The sequence below is a fragment of the Dromiciops gliroides genome, chromosome 2 (genome assembly GCF_019393635.1).
Source record: "Dromiciops gliroides isolate mDroGli1 chromosome 2, mDroGli1.pri, whole genome shotgun sequence".
NCBI classification, from domain to species: domain Eukaryota; kingdom Metazoa; phylum Chordata; class Mammalia; order Microbiotheria; family Microbiotheriidae; genus Dromiciops; species Dromiciops gliroides.
The window spans coordinates 412661958-412684190 of record NC_057862.1 but is presented as its reverse complement, the minus strand read 5'-3'; the positions used below and the strand labels follow the sequence as shown (position 1 = coordinate 412684190).

General features: G+C 40.8%; 1 protein-coding gene across 4 annotated transcripts; it reads right to left on the bottom strand.

Moving 5' to 3' along the window:
• Positions 1 to 8565: 8565 nt before the first annotated feature.
• CCNE1 (cyclin E1) lies at positions 8566 to 21029 on the bottom strand. Of its 4 annotated transcripts, none has more exons than XM_043987383.1 (12): positions 20891 to 21029; positions 19506 to 19549; positions 18327 to 19419; positions 18082 to 18150; positions 13525 to 13655; positions 13287 to 13422; positions 11519 to 11665; positions 10901 to 10999; positions 10462 to 10599; positions 10054 to 10165; positions 9800 to 9957; positions 8566 to 9221 (listed from the first exon to the last, which is right to left on the bottom strand). In XM_043987383.1, exons 2-12 carry the CDS (start codon positions 19517 to 19519, stop codon positions 9111 to 9113), a joined length of 2208 nt encoding a protein of 735 aa, XP_043843318.1. In that variant the 5' UTR covers positions 19520 to 19549; positions 20891 to 21029; the 3' UTR covers positions 8566 to 9110. The 4 variants fall into 4 exon arrangements, with proteins under 4 accessions (XP_043843318.1, XP_043843322.1, XP_043843321.1 ...); XM_043987387.1 differs by having other exon boundaries at positions 10901 to 10996; XM_043987386.1 differs by lacking the exon at positions 20891 to 21029 and adding an exon at positions 20518 to 20539.
• Positions 21030 to 22233: the final 1204 nt, after the last annotated feature.

Sequence of the window (22233 nt, the reverse complement as noted above, 5' to 3'; positions counted from 1 at the left end):
TGCTATCCTGACTGGGGCTTCACAGTACTTGAATTCTTTCTTTTTGCCAGCTTGCAATATTTTCTCCTTGACCCGAGAGCTCTGAAATTTGGCTATAATATTCTTAGGAGTTTTCCTTTGGGGATCTCTTTCTGGAGGTGATCAGCAGATGATTTCAAGTTCTACTTTACCTTCTGCTTCTAGAATTTCAGGGCAATTTTCCCTGAGAATATCTTGGAAGATGATGTCTAAGCTCTTTCCTTGATCATGGTTTTCAGATAGACCAAAAATTTTCAATTTATCTCTCCTGGACCTATTTTCCAGGTCGGCAGTTTTTCCCAGAAGATATTTCACATTGCCCTCTATTTTTTTTATTCATTTAGATTTGCTTTATTGTGTCTTGGTTTCTCATAAAGTCACTAGCTTCCATTTGTTTAATCCTAATTTTTAGGCAATTATTTTCACCAGAGAGCTTTTCTATTTGGCTATTCAAGCTGTTGACTTTTTTCTCATATCTTCCCTGCATCACTCTCATTTCTCTTTCCATTTTTTCCTCTACCTCTCTAACTTTATCTTCAAAGTCTTTTTTGAGCACCTCTATGGCCTGAGACCAATTCATATTTTTCTTGGAAGCTTTAGATATAGAAGCCCTGATGTTGACATCTTCCTCTGAGGGTGCACCTTGACGATCTTCCTTGTCACTAAACAAACTTTCTATGGTCCTCATCTTTCTCTGTCTGCTTATCTTGCCCTTCTTTTACTTGACTTTTAGCTCCTTAAAGTGGGGCACTCTTTCCAGGCTGCAGTATCCCAAGCTTCAGAAGCCCCAGGTGGTATGATTTAAGGAGGATCAGGTTCTTCACTCACCTTGCCTGTTCCCTGGTCTGTAGATGACCCCAGACCAACTTGCCAATCAACCAGCTTTGTGTGTTGTGGTTGTCAGCTCAGACGAGCCTGTGCCCCTCCGCCACCTGGGCCACTGCTACTCAAGCCTACCTCCTGGTTCTCAGCAGGGGTAAAAAAACCCAAGTTCTGCCTCAACACCAGCATAGACCCCTGTAGTCTCCCCCCAGCCAAGGGCTCAGCCCTCTCACCAGACTGTGAGCTTAATTCCAGACAACACTGGTGCTTCAGCTGATTCAGAGGCTCTGGGGGTCTCCTTCTCTGGTGAGGCCTTCCTGGGACTGGATCTGTGTCAAGGTGACTATGGGATTGGGCTCCACTCCTGTCTCAGTACATCAGCTTCCTCCTTCTGACCTTCCAAGCCATTCTTTGTTAGAAGATGATTTCAGCACATTCTTCTGTGGGTTTTGCTTCTCCAGGCATTGTCCTATGGCATTATTTGGCTGTTTTTTTGAGCAATCCTGTCATGAGTTAGAGAGTTCACTGCCTTTCCTCTGCCATCTTGGCTCCTCTCTCTCTCTTTCTTTCGACTAGGTCTCCATATCTCACCTAGGCTGGAAGTACAAGGGCTACTTATAATAACTAATATTTATATAGCACTTACTATATGTCAGGTACTATGCTAAATATTTTACAATTATCATCTCATTTGATCTTCACTATAATCCTAGGTGGTGGCTGCTATTATCTTCATTTTATAAATAATAATAACTAACATTTATAGCAATATAGTTTATGTACATAGTAAGTACTACCTTACTATGTGCTGGGGACAGTTGTAAACAACTTAGAATTATTATTTAATTTGATCCCCACAAAATCCCTAAGAGGTAAGTGCTATTATTATCCCATTTTACAGATAACAATAATAGCTAACATCTATATAATACTTATTATATTCGAGGGACTATACTAAGAACTTTAGAATTATTATCTCATTTGATCCTCAAAGCGACCTTAGGAGGTAGGGGGCTATTATTATTATTCCCATTTTACAGATGAGGAAACTGAGGCAAAGTTTAAGTGACTTTTCCAGAGTCACACAGCTAGTAAATGTCTGAGGCTGAATTTGAACTCAAGTCTTCCAGGATCCAAGCCCAGGGCTTTACCACTCTATCACGTACTACTCTGCTCAAGAGCATTGAGCTGTTCTTTTTATAAACTGGGTCATCTCTCCCATCTTTAGGCAACCAGTTCTAGCTGGTTATCAATGGGAAGGGGAGATCATATGAGGAACTCATAGAGTCCTTAGGGAAGCTGGAAATTTGACCCAACGATATGAGTGGGGATTGGTGAAATGAATGCCCAAAGAGGGAACAGAAAGCTCAGAATAAGAACACAAAATCCACTTGATTTGGCACCATCAAACCCTCCCAGGGACTCATCATATTGATGCCAGACATGGTATGGATCCTCAAAGTCCACTATATCACAGAACTCCTGAACTCAAAAGATCCTCCTGCCATAGCCTGTCCCATGTCTTGGGATGACAGGAATGTACCCCCCACACCTGACTTTTGTGATTTCTTTTGAAGCAGAAACACTCAATGGATTCATCTCAAGCCAACATCTCCCTCTGAGCTACCCTTCTTATACTAGTCATCTATGGAACTGTCTTGCCTCAGTAGATTTCAATTAAAGTCTGTAAGTTGAATTGAATGAATGCCTTTTCAAGTTGGCTTTTTAAAGGTCCAGTGATATTGATACAGAAAAAACCTTGATCATTTAGAGATTATAAGTAAATATATTTTCTCACTGTCAACTTGTCTCAAAAGAATTGAAATATTACCTTTGCTATTTGTTAGAAGCTTTCATAAAGTGGAGCTTGAGATCCACAGAACCCCCAAACTAATTATTTAGTTTCATCCACCCATGCATTTCATGTTCTTTACTAGCTAAAACAATGATTAAAATTTGGCCATAGTAATTTTTGCCTTTTAAAAATCAGGCTTCCTTGAGATAGAGAGGTTTGTAAGATGTAAAATGGATACTTTTGATTATATGAAATTAAAAAGGTTTTGGACAAGCAAAACTAATGCAGCTAAAATTTAAATAAAAGCAGGAAATTGGGGTGAGGGGAATCTTTGCAGCAAATTTCTCTGGTAAAAGCCTCAATTCTAAAATATATGGAGGGGGTAGCTAGGTGGCACAGTGGATAAAGCCCCGGCCCTGGACAGGAGGATCTGAGTTCAAATCTGACCTCAGGCACTTGACACTTACTAGCTGTGTGACCCTGGGCAAGTCACTTAACCCTTATTGCCCTGAAAAACAAGACAAAACAAAACAAAATAAAATATATGGAGATGTGAGTCAAGTTTACAAGAATAAGAGCCATTCCCCAATTGTTAAATATAAAAAGATATGAACAGGCAGTTTTCAGAAGAAAAAAAATCAAAGCTGTCTTTAGTCATAAGAAAAAATCCTTCAAATCACTAATAATTAAAGAAATGAAAAAATTAAAACAACTCTGAAGTATTTCCTCACACCATTAGAATAGTTAAGATAACAACAACAACAAAAAGAAAATGACAAATGCTAGAAGGGATGTGGGAAAACCGGTACACTAATAATGTATTGTTGGTGGAGCTACAAACTAGTCCAACCATTCTGGAAAGCAGTTTTGAACTATGTTTAGATATCGCATGGACATTCCATTGCATCACAGAACTCACAAACTCAAGTGATTGTCCTGCCTTTGCCTCTGCCTTTATCTTTTCCAATAGAAAGCTTTGAAGTTTACATAGTGCATAGCCTTTCACCCAGAAATACTGCTCTTACCACTATGCCCCCAAAGACAACAAAGCAAGAGGAAAAAGATCTATATGCACTAGAACATGTGTAACAGCTTTTTGGTTGGGGGTGACAAAGAATTGGAAAGTGAGGGAAGGCCCATCAATTGGGAAATAAATTGTGGTATCTGAATGTGATGGAATAACATTGTACTATAAGAAATGATAAAGGGGATGGTTTCATAAAAAGACTTCTATGAACTAATGCAGAGTGAAATGAGCAGAGTCAAGTAAACAATATATACAATAATGTAAAGATAATCAACTTTGAAAGATTTAGTAACTCTGGGTCAACACAACAACCCACCACAATTCCAAAGGACTCATGATGCCACCTCCAGATATAGAACTGAGGAATTCAGAGTATAGATTGAAGCACATTTTTTCTTTTCTTTTTTTCTCGTCTCCCTCCCCCACTTTTGGGAACAGTTAATTTGGAAATTTGTTTTGCATGAATATAAATACTTGTAAAAGATTTATTTTCTTACCTTCTCATTGGGTGGAGAAAAGGGAAGCAGGAAAGGAAAGATTGTGGACTTGAAAAAAATTTTTTTAAGCCTCTGCTTAAAAAATAAACATCAAGGTTTCTGGAGTAAAGTATTATACAAAATAAAAAATATAATTGCAGTAAAATATTACCCAAGGAAAGTATTTTTGCTACCATGAGCTATTATTTTAAATGAATAAACCTAATCAATGTGGTGAAAAGTAAATTCAATAGTTGTGCTCAACTAGCTCTGCAGGGGATAGATGTGTTCTGAGTCATCTGAAACTAGCTGCACAAATTCACTGACTTTGCCTTCAGCATGCAATCAACCATGTGTGTGTGCTTATATATATATATATATATATATATATATATATATGTGTGTGTGTGTGTGTGTGTGTGTGTGTGTGTGTGTGTGTGTGTGTATAAAGAATGGAGTTGTGTGTGTGTGTGATAACCAGAGTAGATAGAAGGTAACTTTAGAGGAGAAAACACTAGAAACTGTGGAATGCAGAAAAGGTCTTGTGGAGGAGGTAGTGTTTGAGTGGAGTCTTAAAAGAAGTCAGGGATTCTAAGGGTCTGAAGTTAAGAGGGAGTGAATTTCAGGGGAACAGCTAGAGCAAAGTCACGGAGATAGGAAATCTGGTGTGTCGTGTATAAGGAGCAGTATATAAGCCCAGCATGACAGGTCCATATAGTTTGTGGAGGAGAATACTATGTTAAAGACTGCAAAGATAGAAAGAGAGCAGGTTTAAAGAAATGCCAAAGAGAGGACTTGATGTTTGATCCTAGAGGTAACAGCAAGTTATTGGAGTTTACTGAATACGACCATAACCTAGTCACACTTGAACTTTAGGAAAATCACTTTGGCAACAGTGTGGACAATGGATTAGAGTGAAAAGAGCAAACTATTACAATTGTCCAAGGGAGAGAGGATGAGATTCTGAATTAGGGTGGTGACTGTGTGAGTGGGAAGAAGGGGGCATATGTAAGAGTTTTATAGAAATTACAAGATTTTTCAATTGATTTGGATAAATGGAGTAAATGAGGTAGGAGCCAAAATTGACTGTGGTGGCAAACCTGTATATTGGAACAATTATGGTGCCCTTCAAAGTTGAGAAGATGGATGCTTTTGGTGGGGTCCAGGGGTATGGAATACTGCTTTGGACATGTTGAGTATGAGATGTTTAATAAGTAGCTGATCATGTGGAACTAGAGAAATGAAAGGCTAAGGTTGGATAAGTAGATCTGACAATCATATGAGTAGAGATGACAATTGAACTCATAGAAGCTAGTGAGATCACCAAGTGAGAGAGAGATTATAGATGGAAAAGCAGAAGGCCTAGAACAGAGTGTTGGGGGGATAACCACATCTAGTAGGTATGACATGGATGAAGAGACAGCACAGTAGACTATGAAGGAATGATCAGACAAATAAGAAGGAAATAATGAGGAAAGAGAGTCACAAAACCCCAAAACAAAGTATCCATGAAGAGGACAGTGTCAAATGCTGCAGAGATATCTGAGGAGGAAGATCTGAGAAGGAGCTAATAGATTTGGCAATGAAGAGATCCTTGGTACACTTGGAGATGGCAGAGTCAGGTAAATGGTGAGGTCAGAAGCCAGATTGCATAGGATTTAGAAAATTGGGAGAGGAGAGGAAATAGAGGCATAGAGTATAAAAGATAGATGGCTTTTTCAAGGAGCTTAGTTAAGAAAGGGAAGAGAGATAGGAAATTATATCTACTAATTCACAAAAGGGTTATGATATAGATTGGAGGAGAGAGCACCCACATTGATCCAATTGCAGATCACTGAAATATTAAATGTATAGTCTAGCGTATGTTTCAGTCCAGGATTATATAGTTATCTCAGATATTAGTTTACTATCTGACATTCTCCATAGGCTTACTAATGCCTTAAGGCTATTTTCCAGCATATGCATTAAAATTCATAGCAAGAAGGGCCCTGTTAATAACAATAAATACCGATTAATTTTTAGCCAATTCTAGGAATCTAAAATCTTAGAGTTGAAGGGAAGGAACCTCAAAGAGATTGTGTTATACAACTTCCTGCCTTTAGCCAAGCAAATCCTAATACCAGAGGATTTTAGAGTTCAAAGAGATTAACCAATCAATCAACAAGTACTTATTAAGCACCTACTAAATGCCAGGCAACTTTCTTGGCACTGGAGATAAAAAAAAGTGAAATAATGCTTGCTTTCAAGGAACTTAAATCCTTTCATGGGAAACATCACATCACATATAAGTATATACAGAATATAGTAAGTAAATATAGGTAATTTCAGGAGGAGTCAGAGGATCATAAAAGGTCTCATGTAGTAGGTAGTGTTTGAGTTGGGAAAGTTAGGATTTTAGGAGGAAATGAGGGAATGCATTCCAGAAATGGAGACTAGCATAGAGACAGGAGAGAGATTATGTGGATAAAGAATAGCAAAGACAGTATGGCTGAATTGTAGAAGAATAACATAGTAACCCTAATAATGGAGGCAGGAGAGAAGTTGAGAAGAGAAATGCCTAACTATAGTGTAGACTTGATTCTGTAGGTAATACTAAAATAGGAAGCCTCTGGAATTTATTGAGCAGAGGAGTGGCAGACCCCTGCTTTAAGAATATCACTTTGGCATCTGGCTGGAGAATGGATTGGGGAAGGGAAAGAGTTGGTATAGCAGGCTAGTAGGCTATTGCAATAATGCAAAATAAGAGGTGATGAGGAACTGACCTATGGTTATGGTCAAGTAGAGAGAAGGGCATGGGTGAGAAATGCTGTGGAGGTCACACTGACAAGATTTTAGGTACTAATTGGATATGTGGGGTAAGACAGAGGGAGAAAGTTCTGTAATTGTGAAGCAGGGTGACTGGAGAAAGACAGAGAAACAGATAGAGACAAAGACACAGACATAGAAAGGGAAGGAGGGATTGGGGGTGGGGGAGGAATCATCTGTGCAGGGATCATAACTGAGTCCATGAAAGTGGAGGTCATCAAGAAAGAAAAGGGCAAAGGACCTAGGGCAGAACCTTGGGGATGCATCCAGTTAAGTTGCAAGGAGCTGAGAAGTGAGTGGGGAGGAAGTAGAAGGAATGAGTTTAGACATTTTTTTTTTTTAGTGAGGCAATTGGGGTTAAGTGACTTGCCCAGGGTCACACAGCTAGTGTTAAGTGTCTGAGGCCGGATTTGAACTCAGGTACTCCTGACTCCAGGGCCAGTGCTCTATCCACTGCGCCACCTAGCTGCCCTAGACAATTTTTTTTAAACAAAGATTTTGGATGTAAAAGGTAAATAGGATAATAATTTGAGGAGATAGAGAAGACAAGGGTTTTTGTCTTTTAGTTTTTTTAAAAGGATGGGGTGACCTGGTGCCATTGTAGGTAATAGAAAATGCAGATAGGGACAGATTGAAAATTAGATTGTGGGAAGTCTACTAGAGGAGATAGGAGCATATGGAATCAAGGGTAGGAGAGCAGTTGGCTTTGGCAGGGAGAAGGCCTGGGTCCTCATCAGTTTTTTCCAGAACTGATGTCAAGGAAGAAAAAAATGAGTGTTTTGAGATGTATAATAAGGGAGGGAAGGTTACCACAAATGACTTCTCCTTCTCAGAGTATGAGAATTTTAAAAATAACTAACAACCTCATTTTACAGAACAAGAAACTGAACTCCTAAAAATGTGAAATCACTTTCCCAAGATTGTACAAGAAAAGGGGAGCAAAGCCAAGATTCAAACCCAGGACTCCTGCCATTATACTATAGCTATTCCTCTTTGGTTAATGAAGTACCTGTAGGGCAGTCAAACCTTTTCTAATCCACCCAGGCAAGTAATCTCTCCTACCTATAAATTTAGAGGTTATTTCCCCATACCTCTCATAACTTTGTTTTACTTTCTATTAATTTGTGGTCATATTTTCTCTCCCCAACCTGACTGGAAGTTTCTTGAGGAAAGACCATATCTTACTCATTTTTGAAACTCCCATAGCACCCTCACACATTGCAATGAAGTGGACATGGTTTTTGGTTTTCTGAAAAATGCTGTTGAATGGCATGTCCATGATTATGCAGCTAATGGAATAAGGGGAATAGAAATTTCTGCTTCCCATTCTCCACTTTCACCCTCTGGCAAAGTGATCTGAAAGGGTGTTATAGACCAGAATCTTGTAATAAATGAATATGTGTACATGAACAGCCTTCACTGGCACTAGGCCTTTTGGATATGCCATCATGTTGGAAGGTAGAGGAAACAGTATATGTTGAATAGAACCAGTTGGTCAACACTAAGTACAGTTCTCTGTTGGAAGATCCAGACAAGTTACCAACTAGGCACTCTAGACTATGCCTAATGGATAGTAGCAAGGACAACAAAGTTTACTTTCAACTCCAATTAATTAGACAAAGTTCCGAAAAACCTGCTGCCTTTGAGACAGTAACTTTATTGAATTTAAAGAGACACATAGCAGCAATTACACATTGGAAGGGGTTAAAAAGGAAAGCATTTTATCAAATTAATATTGCAGGAAAGGCAAGCTACCCTCCATAGCTAGTTGCAACTATTGCAGTTAGTGTTAATGATTAGGTATTCATGCACTAAATGTGATTAATAACACTAGGGTACCAAAGCAGAGGCCAGAAAGAGTTATACTTAATTTCAAGGCTTTTTTGTTGTATGAATGGTTGACCAAGTATCACCCTCCTAGCAGCATCTGGAGCACTCGGTGGTGTTCTATAGGTGGCTGGTGTACTGGACCCCCTTTTTCGTGCGTTCCATAAAAACACTACTTCCGCCCCAGTCCCATCTAAGAAGCTTCTGTTAAGGAAAAGAAATGCATGTTTCCATCTAAAAATCTGTAAAAGCTAACAAATCCCCCAGGCAGCAGTCAACGGAGCAGAGCTTAGAGCAGGCACTTCAGCAAATTCATTTCTTATGAGAAGTGTTAGAAAATTCACTCCTGCTCTTTGCTAGGTTTCTCAGCGCTCTGTGGTGGTGTGAGGATTCCAGTGGGAGCAGACACTCTCTCATCAGCCAGCATGGCTTGCTTTTCATAAGCTCTGTCCTAAAATAATATCAAAGAAGAGAAATGTCAATGGTTAAAAAAAAAAGTAGGCCTTTGACTTATACTTATTTACTAATTGCTGAAGAGAAGGCATTTAATAACACTTTAATCCTACTATACTTTCAAAATTGTCCCTCATATTAAGGTAGTTGAGCAAATGTTAATTCTGAGTAAAATGAATCTTGAATTCAGAATTAATAATTTAGGGATAATGGGCTGATATGAAAAGCAGGAAATGATCAATTTCATATTAATATAATAAGGTCTATCTAAAAATCAGATTCAGTTCCACAGTATGGTTTTTTTTGCCAACTGATTTCCTCAAAATCTACCTTAAATTTATGAAATAAACTCACAAAAACATAAAGTGATCTTTTGGTTTGAACAACACCTAGAAGTAGAATCTCCTTCTATGACTTTAAAAAAAAATTAAGTGGATGGTATCTTTTGGGGTTATTTATATGTAGAGTCTTGTCTAGGGCAAAGGACTACGTGGACTGGGTACATGGACTTCTAGGTTGATGTCCTGTTTTGTCATCTTTAAAGCAAGGCATGAGAAAATAAAGCTTGTTACTGACCAGCAAATTTATGGTGTTGACATGAGTCTGAATGTTATGCATGTCCTCACTAGGAACACCCTTGAAATATTTGAGTCTGGCTCCTCCTACTTCCTTTACAGCCATAGCAAATGGGACCATCCATTTCACACAGTCTTCTACTTCTGGCCAATCAAAGCCTGGAAAATAAAGAGAAAACTGTGCTCAACCTAAAGATTAAAATGTGGATATGTCAATTTTAAACACACTTGAAATTCTTCTGAAATCCAACTTACCTGAAACTTTTTTCATGATCTCAGTGGAAGAGAAATGATATAAAGCAGATGCAGCCAGCACTCCATAGGTAAAATCAAAGCAGCCCATATCCAGGATGCAGACATCTAAAAGCTACAGAGTGGGGTGCGGAAAGCATGATGGAAAACGAGTCAGTCAATTAATAAACATACCCCCATGACATTTACTTAAGATAGATGGGGGGATGGGGCAGCTAGGTGGTGCAGTGGATAGAGCACCAGCCCTGGATTCAGGAGGACCTGAGTTCAAATCTGGTCTCAGACACTTAACACTTACTAGCTGTGTGACCCTGGGCAAGTCACTTAACCCCCATTGCCTTACCAAAAAAAAAAAAAAAAGATAGATGGGGGGCCATACAAAATGGGATAGCTGGTAGTGCTGGTACTTACCTCGGCGACTTGCACAAAGATTTGCTGAGGATACTGTGGCATAAGCACTTCTTCATACAGGTCATTGAGATAAGCAACCTGCATGTAGACATTTAGCCAGGACACAAGCGTCATCGGACTCAAACGCCACTTAAGGGCCTACAATAAAATGGAGGGAAGAAAGGAGAAGGCAATTTAGAGATTAACAGCTAAGGCAAGAATAATGGAGCACCCTGCCATGCAGTGGTAGATTGCCATACAAATAATCAACCATCTTCAGAGCTACATTATGTCCGCACAGAATCAAGACTTTAGAAGGTCATTACTTAATTTAGAGAATATGATAATTAGATATACAATTGAAGATGAATCAAATTCAAACAGGCAATTGCTTTCATCCTTGAAGAAATTCTGTATGAAGATGGAGCAGAAAATGTTTTATAAATCATTACTAACTTACCTTCATAATGATTAATTCCATGGTAAGAATCTCTTCCTCTGTACAAGCTCCATCTGTCACATAAGCAAACTGGTACAACTTTGGTGGATAGATTTCCTCCAATAAAAATAAATAAAAGCATCATTAGTAACCAAAGCCAAACATTGGCCATCTCCAAGCCATAGTGTCCATTCAAATATCCTATTATCTGCTTTTGCTGAACCAAGTTTGACTGATAAAGATACAAAACCACAAAGATTCCACCTGACTCATGTATTTTGAATCCTATTATCTTTAATTGGTTAATTCATAGCAATATATTCATGGAAAAATATGAGCCCAACAGTCAAAATGCCTGTGAAATCTGAAATTAATGAACTGTGCTTGCTATCATATACCTTTAGAGCAATTTCTTTGCCCCCTCAATGTTCTTAGCTTTACATTGAAAAGTTGGGCCCTAAGTTAGCACAAGTTGCCAAGATTAAGGCTGTTCCCTACACCTAAAACATCTTCATAGTCCAAAAGTAAGGTACTTTCCATACCATGAAAATAAAAGTCAGTATTCTAAACATGAATAGAGTTCCTACCCTCACTGAAGCTAACATGTAATACTAACATAAAAACTTGAACAAGTTTTACCTCAAGCTTGGCAGCTATAAATAGTGAGGTAATCCCAATAAGCTGCAAAAGTGTTTTTGTAATATTTCGCTGGGTTGCCATATATCGATCAAAGAAGTCTTGTGCCAAGTAATACGTCTCTCTGTGAAGTTTATAGACTTCAGACACCTGAAAAAATATTTAATAAGTTTTAGTACATTTACCTGAAAGAATGTTTTTTATGGGCTTTCAATGTTTTTGCTTTTAGACAAAAAAGCAAAAACAAAAGTACTGACAAGTTTATTTTCTCCATTCTAACCTATAAGACTACTTATATAAAGAACCTGAGTCTTACTTAATATGATCCAGCTCTTCTAAGTTTCATGTGTAGGTTCTGGACTTAAGAGAATTAAGCATTTGTTTTCAAGAGAAATCCTCTTAAGAAATTCCCACAAAAAATTATCGACCCTTAAAAATCTAATCTTAAAAACATTATGACTTAGCATCATACACCAAATACCACTAGATAGTTAAAATAGCAAAATGTTTCATAAACATCAAGGTGCAGGGGCAGCTAGGTGGCGCAGTGGATAGAGCACTGGCCCTGGAGTCAGGAGGACCTGAGTTCAAATCTGAACTCAGACACTTAAGACTTACTAGCTGTGTGACCCTGGGCAAGTCACTTAACCCCAATTGCCTCACTAAAAAAAAAACCCAAAACATCAAGGTGCAGTCATTTAAAGACAGGCACAAAGTCAGGCTTCAAAGGCATCACGGTATAGTAGAAATATCAAAGGACCAGGGAGGAGACCTTGATTCTAGTCCCAGCTCTATCACTTACTAAGTGAATGGGTCTGTATTCTCATTTGCCAAATGGGGAAAACTCCCCAGCCTAACTGGTTATTGTGAGGATCATATGAGAACTCTGTGAAGGAGCTTTGTAAATTATAAACTGCTATACAAATAAATGCAAGGTATCATCACAAAAGCTAACAAAAAACACAGTCATTCTAGGAATAGCATATGCCAACATTAAAATGTTAATGTTAGGAAATTTGTTAGAATCTAAATTGTATGTAAGCAAAGGGTGGATATATTTTTTGGGGGTGGGATGGGGAATAATTGAAAGAGTAAAGAGACAGTAATTGGTCTAAGCAAAATAAGGTTATGTAGATTCCCTACCATGCCAAACACCAATCCTAATGATTGACTGTATTGTTACTAGCTAGTATTCAAATTCAACCATTATATTTGAAAACAGAAGTAAAAACCCAACTCTGGAAGTGAAAATCTTTCGTTTGTAAGACAAACTTTCAGAGATCCTTCACTAAGTGTAAAATTTAGCACCTGCAATTAACAGTATGGGCACCTTTTTCATATACAAAAATCACAGTTGTGATAGGTATTAGGTTTCTTATCTGACTTTTAAACTGTTACTCATTATGCAAAACCCAGAAGTAGCAGAATTTGGTAACTGTTAAGAGCTTCAGTAGACCTAATTAAAAAAAAAATAAACTACTCATCAAAAAGTATATTTGATGAAACACCACTCACATAAGATTGGATATGCCAGACGAGATGAATTTACCTGTCAGAGTCACAAAATAAGGAACAACTGGGGCCAAATTACAAAAGAAAAACAGAATTACTTTGATTTCCATGTTTTGGATATGAGAAAGGAAATGAATACTCTATGGATTAAAAAAAGAACCAGAATACCAATTCAAAGAATTCTTTGGGAATGAGCAAAATATGACCACATGCTTGTTTATACCATACTGTCACAGTTAATGCCAACAATCAAACTCACCTCCATCATCCAATCCAGAAGGATGGATCGCATTCTTGGCTGTAGAGAAGGGTGTCTCTCCATAAAGTTCTTATCCCTCAGGTATACCTGTTCTTTGCTTAACATGATTTTCCAAACCTCATCTCTATTTGCCCAGCTATAAAAAATGAAACACTTATTAAAGTGCCTAAAAGTCAGAAGGAAAGCTGTAGTGAAGAGTTACAGATACATAAGTGGGTGTGGCAGGTTAAAAACTTACCCCAATAATGGTAATGGTGTAGCTCTATGTTCTGAGAAGTTGTGGGTTGGCATATTAGAATTAGGTAATGATGGTTCATCCCCTCCTTTGTCAGGTGTGAGAATCACTGACCATGGATTTCTGAGAAAAGCCTATTGAAGGAAAACATCTTTTTAAGTTATGGGTTACTCAAAATCAGTCTCAGTACAAAGTATATTCATAAAAAGTATTTTCACACCGCAGAAAGAACGATAGTGTTATTATCTCAATTAAAACAATCCTACATTTTGTGGGATAAAGGAAAATGAAGACAAATCTGGATCAGGGGTTTTAACTCTTTTGGCAGTCAGGTAAACACTATAGCCTCCTCAGGGTTTTGTTTTTTAGCACATAAAGTACATAGATTACAAAAGAAATCAATTGTATTGAAATATATGAATCAAAATATAAAAAAAACCAAAGTAATGAACCCAAAGAAACCAATTCAGAGAGCCCAGATTAAGAAGCCCTTCTCTAGATAAATGAGATTCACAGAACCTCAAAAATTCATTTTAGCCATTAGCTTTGTCTCTTATCTAGCAATCGCCTCCTATTTGCAATTTAGTTCCTAGAAACCTTCTTCATACCCTTAGGTGCCATTTCATAAAACATTTCTGGGCTTTTGCTACCTCATTTACTTAGACCTTATCTAAAATTACAGACAACTTTATAAGCATATTACCATTTTAGGTAGAGAACCAAAAGAGATAAAAAAATAAATATGCTTTGCAGCAAAACATTTGCTTTAAGTTGGCTGTCCATACTCAAAAGTATAAAAATAAGATTACCCAAACCGAGGTACCTTGGTGACTTTTGCAGCAATAAGTTTGGGATTAAAATGCATCTATTGCTGCACCTTTCAGATTCAGGATAGAAGGAACTAGCAAACCTTTTCATGTAGCTGTCTAGTATAGCTCCTTTTAATTGAAAGTCTTTTTCTGAACAGGTTGTATGAACGATGTATCTGTTTTATCTTCATTATGGTACTAAAAAGTAGAGGGATACAGCATAGAATACTTTTAACCCCCTTGAAAGAGAACCAAAATGCTTGACACATTTAAAGTATTATATTTTTAAGAAAAATAAGCAATAAATCCAGCATTGTGAGAACTAAAATTTATGCCTTCTATAAAAACCATAAAAACAGAAAATCAAAACATTTAAGACCACCTTTGCAGACCAAATGTATCCCAAATGTTATAGTGGTCTCAACTGAAGTTTTGGAATATTTGATTTCTGTTCAAATAGGAAAGTTTTGGCAAAGTTTGAGTTACACTAAGACTTATTTTGAGTTGCCATATTTAATTTCTGGCTTTACAAACAATTTTAGGAACCCCTCTCTCCACCCTCACCCCCATTTTTTAAAACAATGCAGCCATCTTGCTGAAAATGTCATTCGACTATGCCTGCATGGAAAGGTCTGAATCTATTTGCATTTCCACTGTTTTAATAAAGAGGAAGCCTATTAAGTTATAACACAGAAGACTGAAAAAATTGTAAATGAATGTAATCTAGCTTCTGGCTCAAAAGTAGTGTTGATTTAGGCAATAATAGGTCCTTTTTCAACATATTGTTCATGTATCACTCAGGGGTCACTTGTATACTTTTCAAACTGCTAAGATTATCTAAAATGGAATCAAGTCTTCTCCCCTTCCCACTCTGAAATATAAGACCACTCCTCACCCTAAGCAGAAAGAACTGTGGACATGCAAGACTTCTTATCACAACTCATGTGGTAACTTGAGGAAGAAAGGAAACCTCTTCCAATGAGTCTATGTCATTGTGCTGGTAGCATCTGCTATGATTCAATAAGAGGCATGTTAAGAGTGCCTTTTTTTTTTCCAGGGCAATGAGGTTAAGTGACTTGTTCAGGGTCACACAGTAAGAGTGCTTTAAGTTAATTTTACTCTTCTTTCAGTGTGCCCCAAATTTTGTTTTGAGGGCACAATCACAGTGCCATCTTCTCTGACAATGTGAAGCTAAGCTGGCAGCCATTTTTAAACTACAAGCTGGAGAAGAATTACAAGAGACCTAAAAACTGACTAATATTTCCCTATAGTAGGGATCTTACAGAAAAAGTGGGTAGAGCTGAATAATGCTGCACTAATCCACTGAGTACACCCTGAAGATGTACCCAGCTTTAAAAGATTAGCCCAAACTAAAGAGGAGGGCTATAGAGAGGACTTTAAAAACCATGTCTAAATCTTCAATTACTTTCAACTGAATAAGGCTCAGAAAAAAATGAATTATATAAAATGGCTTTTGGGGGTTTGGGGGTATAAACAGAAAGTTCAAGGTAATCTTTCAATGAAAAAAGTGTGACTCATGTCAGGGCTACAAATTCCTGCAGCAACATCATGTATATATCATATTAGTGTTACAATTTAATAAAATTGCTACTAATATTTACTAGGAGACCAGATCAATATTATCCTGGGACTATATATGGTCTTGATGAAGTAGTTATTCAAAGAGCATTACTAATGATTTTTAAAGATGGTTCATAGTAACCTGTCTGCTGTTCTTCTAATATACACTTACTTCAGCAGATCAATAGTTATTCACTGTTTAACAAAATGATTTTATCCACAAGTCAACCAAAAAATTTCTATTGTACTTCCAAATTCTAGCTTCACAAATTAACATCCAAGGCATTCTTCCTTAACTACACTGATAAACTCAGATATCAATATATTTAGAAAATAAATAGGAATCTGTTGTCTGTGTGTAGAAAATTAGAAGAAACCCTTAAAATAGACATGTCTAGAAATTGATATGAGTAAACTCAGTATGACTATTCACATACCAGGGCTATGTGACCAGTTGAGTTGAGAAAGAACAACTAGATTATCTCATATAAAATGTTATATTAAGTATTCTGTAATTGGAAAGTGTTATAAAAAGGCAAGCTATTATCATATTCTATTAATATGTCAAAGACAAAAGGATCTGTTTAGTCTATTCCTCATGTAAAACTTGGAAACACTTTTAAGTGTTTAATTTTTAAGATAAGCTTAATTGAATCAATATCTACTCTTGCTGCTCTCTAAGAAATGAAGTTGCACATAGTAGGTACTTAAAGATTTGTGAGAGGGAAGAAAAAATAAATTTATTTTCTAATCAAAGTATACGCAATGACATATTTTGCATTTAAGAAATGGGGTTATAATACCCACATAACCCTCATTAGTATTGATTTGATTAAAGGATTGGTTTAGAGAGGATGAGAGGAGATAAGGAAAAAGAAATAACTATTTTCTTTACTAAAATGAAATACTCCTTCCCCCCACCCCCCAATTTAGGAGGAAGTCACCAATCTTACTTTTCCATGTTCAATGAATCCTGCTTAGGAAGGACAGAATATGTCATTTATATTCAACTAAGATTACCATTTTAAACAATGCTGTCCATTTGATGTGAAGCACTTTACTCTTTAAGGTTCCAGCTGCTACCTGTTTAGATTTGTCACATTGTTCATTATCCTATGAAATGATGTACTACCCTCTTCCAAGTTTGTCACTGGCATGTAACTCATCTTAAATAAATAATCCTAATCTTGTTTTTTAGATGATGTTAGATGATGACCAGGGGTGGGGTGGGGAGAGTGAGAGATACCTTCTCTAATTCCAAGCTGTGACTATGGTGTCCAGTCATTTCTGGAGGTAAAGAAAGTATGGGTTCTTTTCATAATGAGAATCAGATACCACAATGTGTAATTTTAGTGGCTTATCCTTAAGGAAATGGTAAGACAAGTAGACTAGTCAACTGAAAATTCTATAATGAAACATATATTAATATACAATATCTTCTACAAATACTGATACCTATAAAGGTCAGTTTAAAACCCAGTTGGGAGTGACACTTCTAGTTAAATGTTAAATATATACAATAGTCATTGGCCAGAGGTAGTAAGGCAGAGTCATCAAGATACAAACTAAGCCATTTTATTTAATGTTACCACATGCTCTGAACAAAAGGAATTCAAGGATTTCAAAGATCTAAAGGGGCTTTCCAAATAGAAGGAGGTCTTCATTTAGAAACTTACTTTTTCAGAGACCACCATTAACCCACTTAGCTGAATTGTTTTTCCTTCTTCAGAAGGTGACTAAGATATGTATTCTCCATTTGGATCATATGTGAGCTTGCACACTGGACTAGGAGGCTGGATACCTTGCTTTTAGGTCTCTTGGCCAATAATTAGATTTGTTATCTTAGGCAAATCATTTTACCTCTCTAAGGCTCAGTTTCCTCCCCATTAAAGAGAAATGCTTGAAACAGATGATTGTAAGGATCTTTTTCAGTTATTATGTGAGATCTGAAATCTAAGTGTCCAGAATTTTCCTAATTGGGGCAGGGCGGAATGACAGTCTTCAGCTTGTTAAGAGCTGAGAATACATAATTAGGCAAGGATTACCTTTAACTACAAAGAGTGAGGAAGAATAAAAGAATATTAAGGAGAGAAGAAACTAAAGAGTTTAAAATCATCTTTATCAATATCAGGAAATAACAATGATCATGCTTGCAGACTATGAAGCTTACCGGTATCCTAACCGCATTTCTTCCAATTGTTTCTCTTTTGGCCAATACTTCATCTGGATCCAGCAAAAACTAGATATAAAAAACACATCCAACAAGAGAAAAATAGCATAAAATTATGCCCATAAAGTTTGATCAAGAACTATCCCCCCAAATGCAATCCTTTCTCCCACAAGGATCCCTATAGTCCCAGAATACTTGGAATCTAAGGGAGGGAGTTCTCCATACTTTACCTCCCTTGTACTCACCACAGCTACATCTGCCTTTCTTTTCCGGGAGCGGGAGGATTCTGTAGAGCCGCTGCTGCTTTGTTCTCTTCCAGGCTCATTCCCCCTCTTCTTGTTCTCTTCCTCTTTCCCATTCCACTGATCTTCCTTTCCATCAGGGCTTCTTTCCTCTCCTTCAGAACGTTCACTGGGACTTTGATTTTTCTTCCCATCAAAGAGCTCACCAGCACTTGGATCCTGCCTGCCATCAGGATTTGGGTCTTCCCTGCCATCGGGTCTTGGATCTTCCCTGCCATCAGGGCTTCGATTTTCCCTTGCACTCTGTCTTGGCTCATCCCTCCCATCAAAAAGCTCATGGAGACTTGGATCTTGCTCCCCACAGATAAGCTCATGGAAGTTTGGATCTTCCTCCTCACAGATGAGATCAATGGGATTTGGGTCTTCCTCCTCACAAATAAAGTCATCATCATCGGGGTGTGGGATTTCCTCCTCACAGATAAGATCATTAGGGTTTGGGTCTTCCTCCTCACAGATAAGATCATCTGAGTTTGGGTCTTCCTCCTCACAGATAAGCTCATCTGCATTGGGATCTTCCTCATCACAAATAAGGTCCTCAGGACTGGCATCTTCCTCCTCATTGGCATCTTCCTCCTCACACATAAGCTCATCAGGGTTGGGATCTTCCTCTTCACAGATCAGCTCATCTGCATGGGGATCTTCTTCCTCACAGACAAGCTCATCTAAGCTCGCACCTTCTTCCTCACAGACAAGCTCATCTAAGCTCGCACCTTCTTCCTCACAGATAAGCTCATTGGGGTTTGGATCTTCCTCTTCATAGATAACTTCATCAAAGCTTGGATCATCATCCCCATAGACAAGCTCATCAATACTCGGATCTTCCTCCCCATCAAAGAGCTCATCCGGGCTTGGCTCATGTGTCCCGTTCATAAGCACATCATGGCTTTGCTCGTGAGTACCATTCATAAGCTCATCATGGCTAGGCTCTTCCTTTCCATTCACAAGGTCATCAGGGTTTGCCTCTTCCTTCTCATCAACATGATCTTCCTTCACATCCTGGGTAAATTCCTCCTTCCCCTGGCATTCCTCAGAACCACTGCAAAAATAAAGCCAATGGGGGTTGTTGGGAGGGGCTTTGCCCCTAAACCACCTTCTCCCTTTCCCTGCCACAAAGATACTCACCTTTCTCTGGACATTGTGGCAGAGCAAGGGGTAAGACCTCAGTTCTAGAGGGACAGAAAGAGGAAAGATTAAAAGGACTAAATTTCTGCCAAACAGTAGCAAAGTACCCTGCGGCCACCTAATTCCAAAGAGGACACCTCCCTTCTCCTCCTTCCTCCACTCCCCAGGGCGGTGGCAGGGAAAGCCTCTCAAGCCCCCCCCCCTTCCCCCACGGAAAATGGCAGTTTGGAAAGGGAGAAGGGCCACAGATCCACAAGACCAATCTCTAAGAGAAGACCCACCCCACCCACTCATTGAAAAGAGACTCTAAGACCTCAGAAAACAGCGGTCCACGGGGTGCACCGATCTTTCAAACTCAAGTGCAACACGGGGAGCCAGACCCGCCTCTGAGGGTTTATGAGCAAAGTCAGGGGAATGGGGGGTCGGGGTGGGAAAGTCACCTCCACCCATCTCCCGTGCTTCCTAGCAAACCATGAGGTGAGAGAAAATGAGCCAGATCCATTTCCAGCGAACCCCAACCTCAGGGCGGCGGCGGCAACTGCGGCGGCGGCCACAGTAGTGGCTACGCATCCGGGTAATCCCAGGGTCCGCAGAATCCCGCCTCACCTACACTTGCATCTCGCTCACCGCCCTTCCCCTCCCCTTACCTCCGCCGTAGCTCTGGCAGACGCCCACGCAACGGGAATCTAGGTGGCAGAGGCAATGACCGAGCAAGGCAGGAGTCTTGCCAGGGTTAACCTCGCCAACCCACTGGGTGATGGGCAGCCTGTACGGCGGACCCTCCCCGTCAAGCCAGCCAGCGAGCAAACTGACAGCATGCATTCCTCTGCCTCTACCTCCCCAGCCCGTCTGAGCCCATCTCCCGCCAGCTCGCTGCCCGCTCTGCTGGCTCCCAGGCTCCGGGCTCTGGCGGGGCTGGCCCGCCCGCCCTCAGGGGCGGTGTTTGCGGCTCCCACCCCCCCCTCCCCCTCCACCGATCTCCCGCCTCTGCTTGCAGCTCCTCCTGCCACACCACAGTATGTCGACTGTGGCCGTCACCGGCTCTGCTCGTTGCTCTTGCCCTGTGGCAGCCGAAGGACACGGAGTTCCACCACTGGCCCCAGCTGCAGCCGCTGCGCTGTTAGGCTGAGGATGCGAGGACCCGGCTGCAAGGACCCGGCTGCGAGGACCCGGCTGCAAAGATAGGCTGCAGGGTCTTGGCTGCAGGGACTTGGCCGCCGGGATTTGGTTGTCGAGACGGGGCTGCGAAGACTCGGCTGCTGGTGCTCGGCTGTTATCAGAGCTTGGCTGCAGAACTCCCTAGCTGTGGCGATGGGATGCCTACCCACAGTGCTCACCTCCCTCCTCCTCCCGCCGTCCCTCGGGAGCCCTAGGTGCATCCTTACCCGCAGTGGGCGGCGGCTGGTGGCAGCAGCAGCAGGCGCAGGTGGCGGAGGTGGCGGCACTGGAGGCTGCGGCAGCGGAGCCGGAGGCGGCGGCGGGGGCGGTGGCTGCGGCTGTGGCTGCGGCGGCGGCGGGGGTGGCAGCGGCGGCGGAGGCTGCTGATTGAGGCCCGCGGGCGGCAGCTGGTGATCGGGGTTGGCCGAGGGAGGCAGGTTGAAGAGGAGGAGAGGCAAAGGCTGGAGCCGAAGAAGAAAGAGGCCGGAGGAGGCGAAGCTCGGAGCTACTGGCCAGCTCTGGTGGGATGTGCAGGGCGTAGCGACCTTCATTTATACCCTGATTGCCCGCGCCCCCCTCCAGCGGGATATTAAAAAAATATCTAAGGCGTGCAGAGGCCCCCCCACCCCACCCCCTCATTTCTTGCCCTCCCCTCCCCCACACCTCCACTCCCCACCCCCACACCCCACCCCCCCCAGGTCAGGCCAGTCGAAGTCTCAGTGCCGGGGCCGGGCCAGGGCCAGCTCTCTCTGCCTGGGCGTCGAGCTCTGGGGGTAGGGGGCGCAGGGCCAGCAGCTCCGGATGAGAAGCTGCGTCCCCCAACCCACTTCAATGCGCAGAGAGCATGCGCACTGAGGTGCAGCTGCTGATGGAGGTGGGGGTGGGGCCTCCTGATGCTCAGAGAGAGGCGAAAGGAGGGGGTTGCTCGCAACTGAGGGCGGGGGAAGAGAGGCGGGGCTGGCCCCAGCATCTCTGTTCTCTGAGCAGCCAGAGCTGCAAAAAATAGCGTGGTCAGCTCCAGATCCTCGTAAACAAGGGGGCGATTGTGATAGCCCCTTTGGAGGGGGTGAAAATGAGTATGGGGGCCCCAGGCTGCAGGCTTGGTTCTAGCTTCAGCCTGGGGAATGGTGTCATGAGATGGGGTGAACATGGATGGCGGGGTGAAGGGAGACATTAGTGCTACGTGGCCTTTGCAATTACAGCTGTAGGTTGTGCTTGCGTCTTTCTTCATGGTGTGTCGGGGATGTCTTGGCCACTTTTCCTCCTTTTACGAGGCCATTCTGCTAGTTCTGCCTCTTTCTCTTCTCTCCTGCTCCTGGGGTAATATACCCCATACAATATAACACCAAGTTTACCTGGCCCTGCAGAAACCTATGTGATTTTGCCTTCTTCTGCCTCTCATTTATTCACAAGCCCTGATTCCAAGTCGTAGAAAACCTTTTCCAATCCAGGTTGAGCTCTTCAGCCCCTGAGGTCCCCTGCACTTACTGGCTGTAAGGGACATTCTGGCCCCTGGTTTTATTCAACTTAGCACTTCTTTGCACATGGTCTTGCAGAGATATCTGGCATG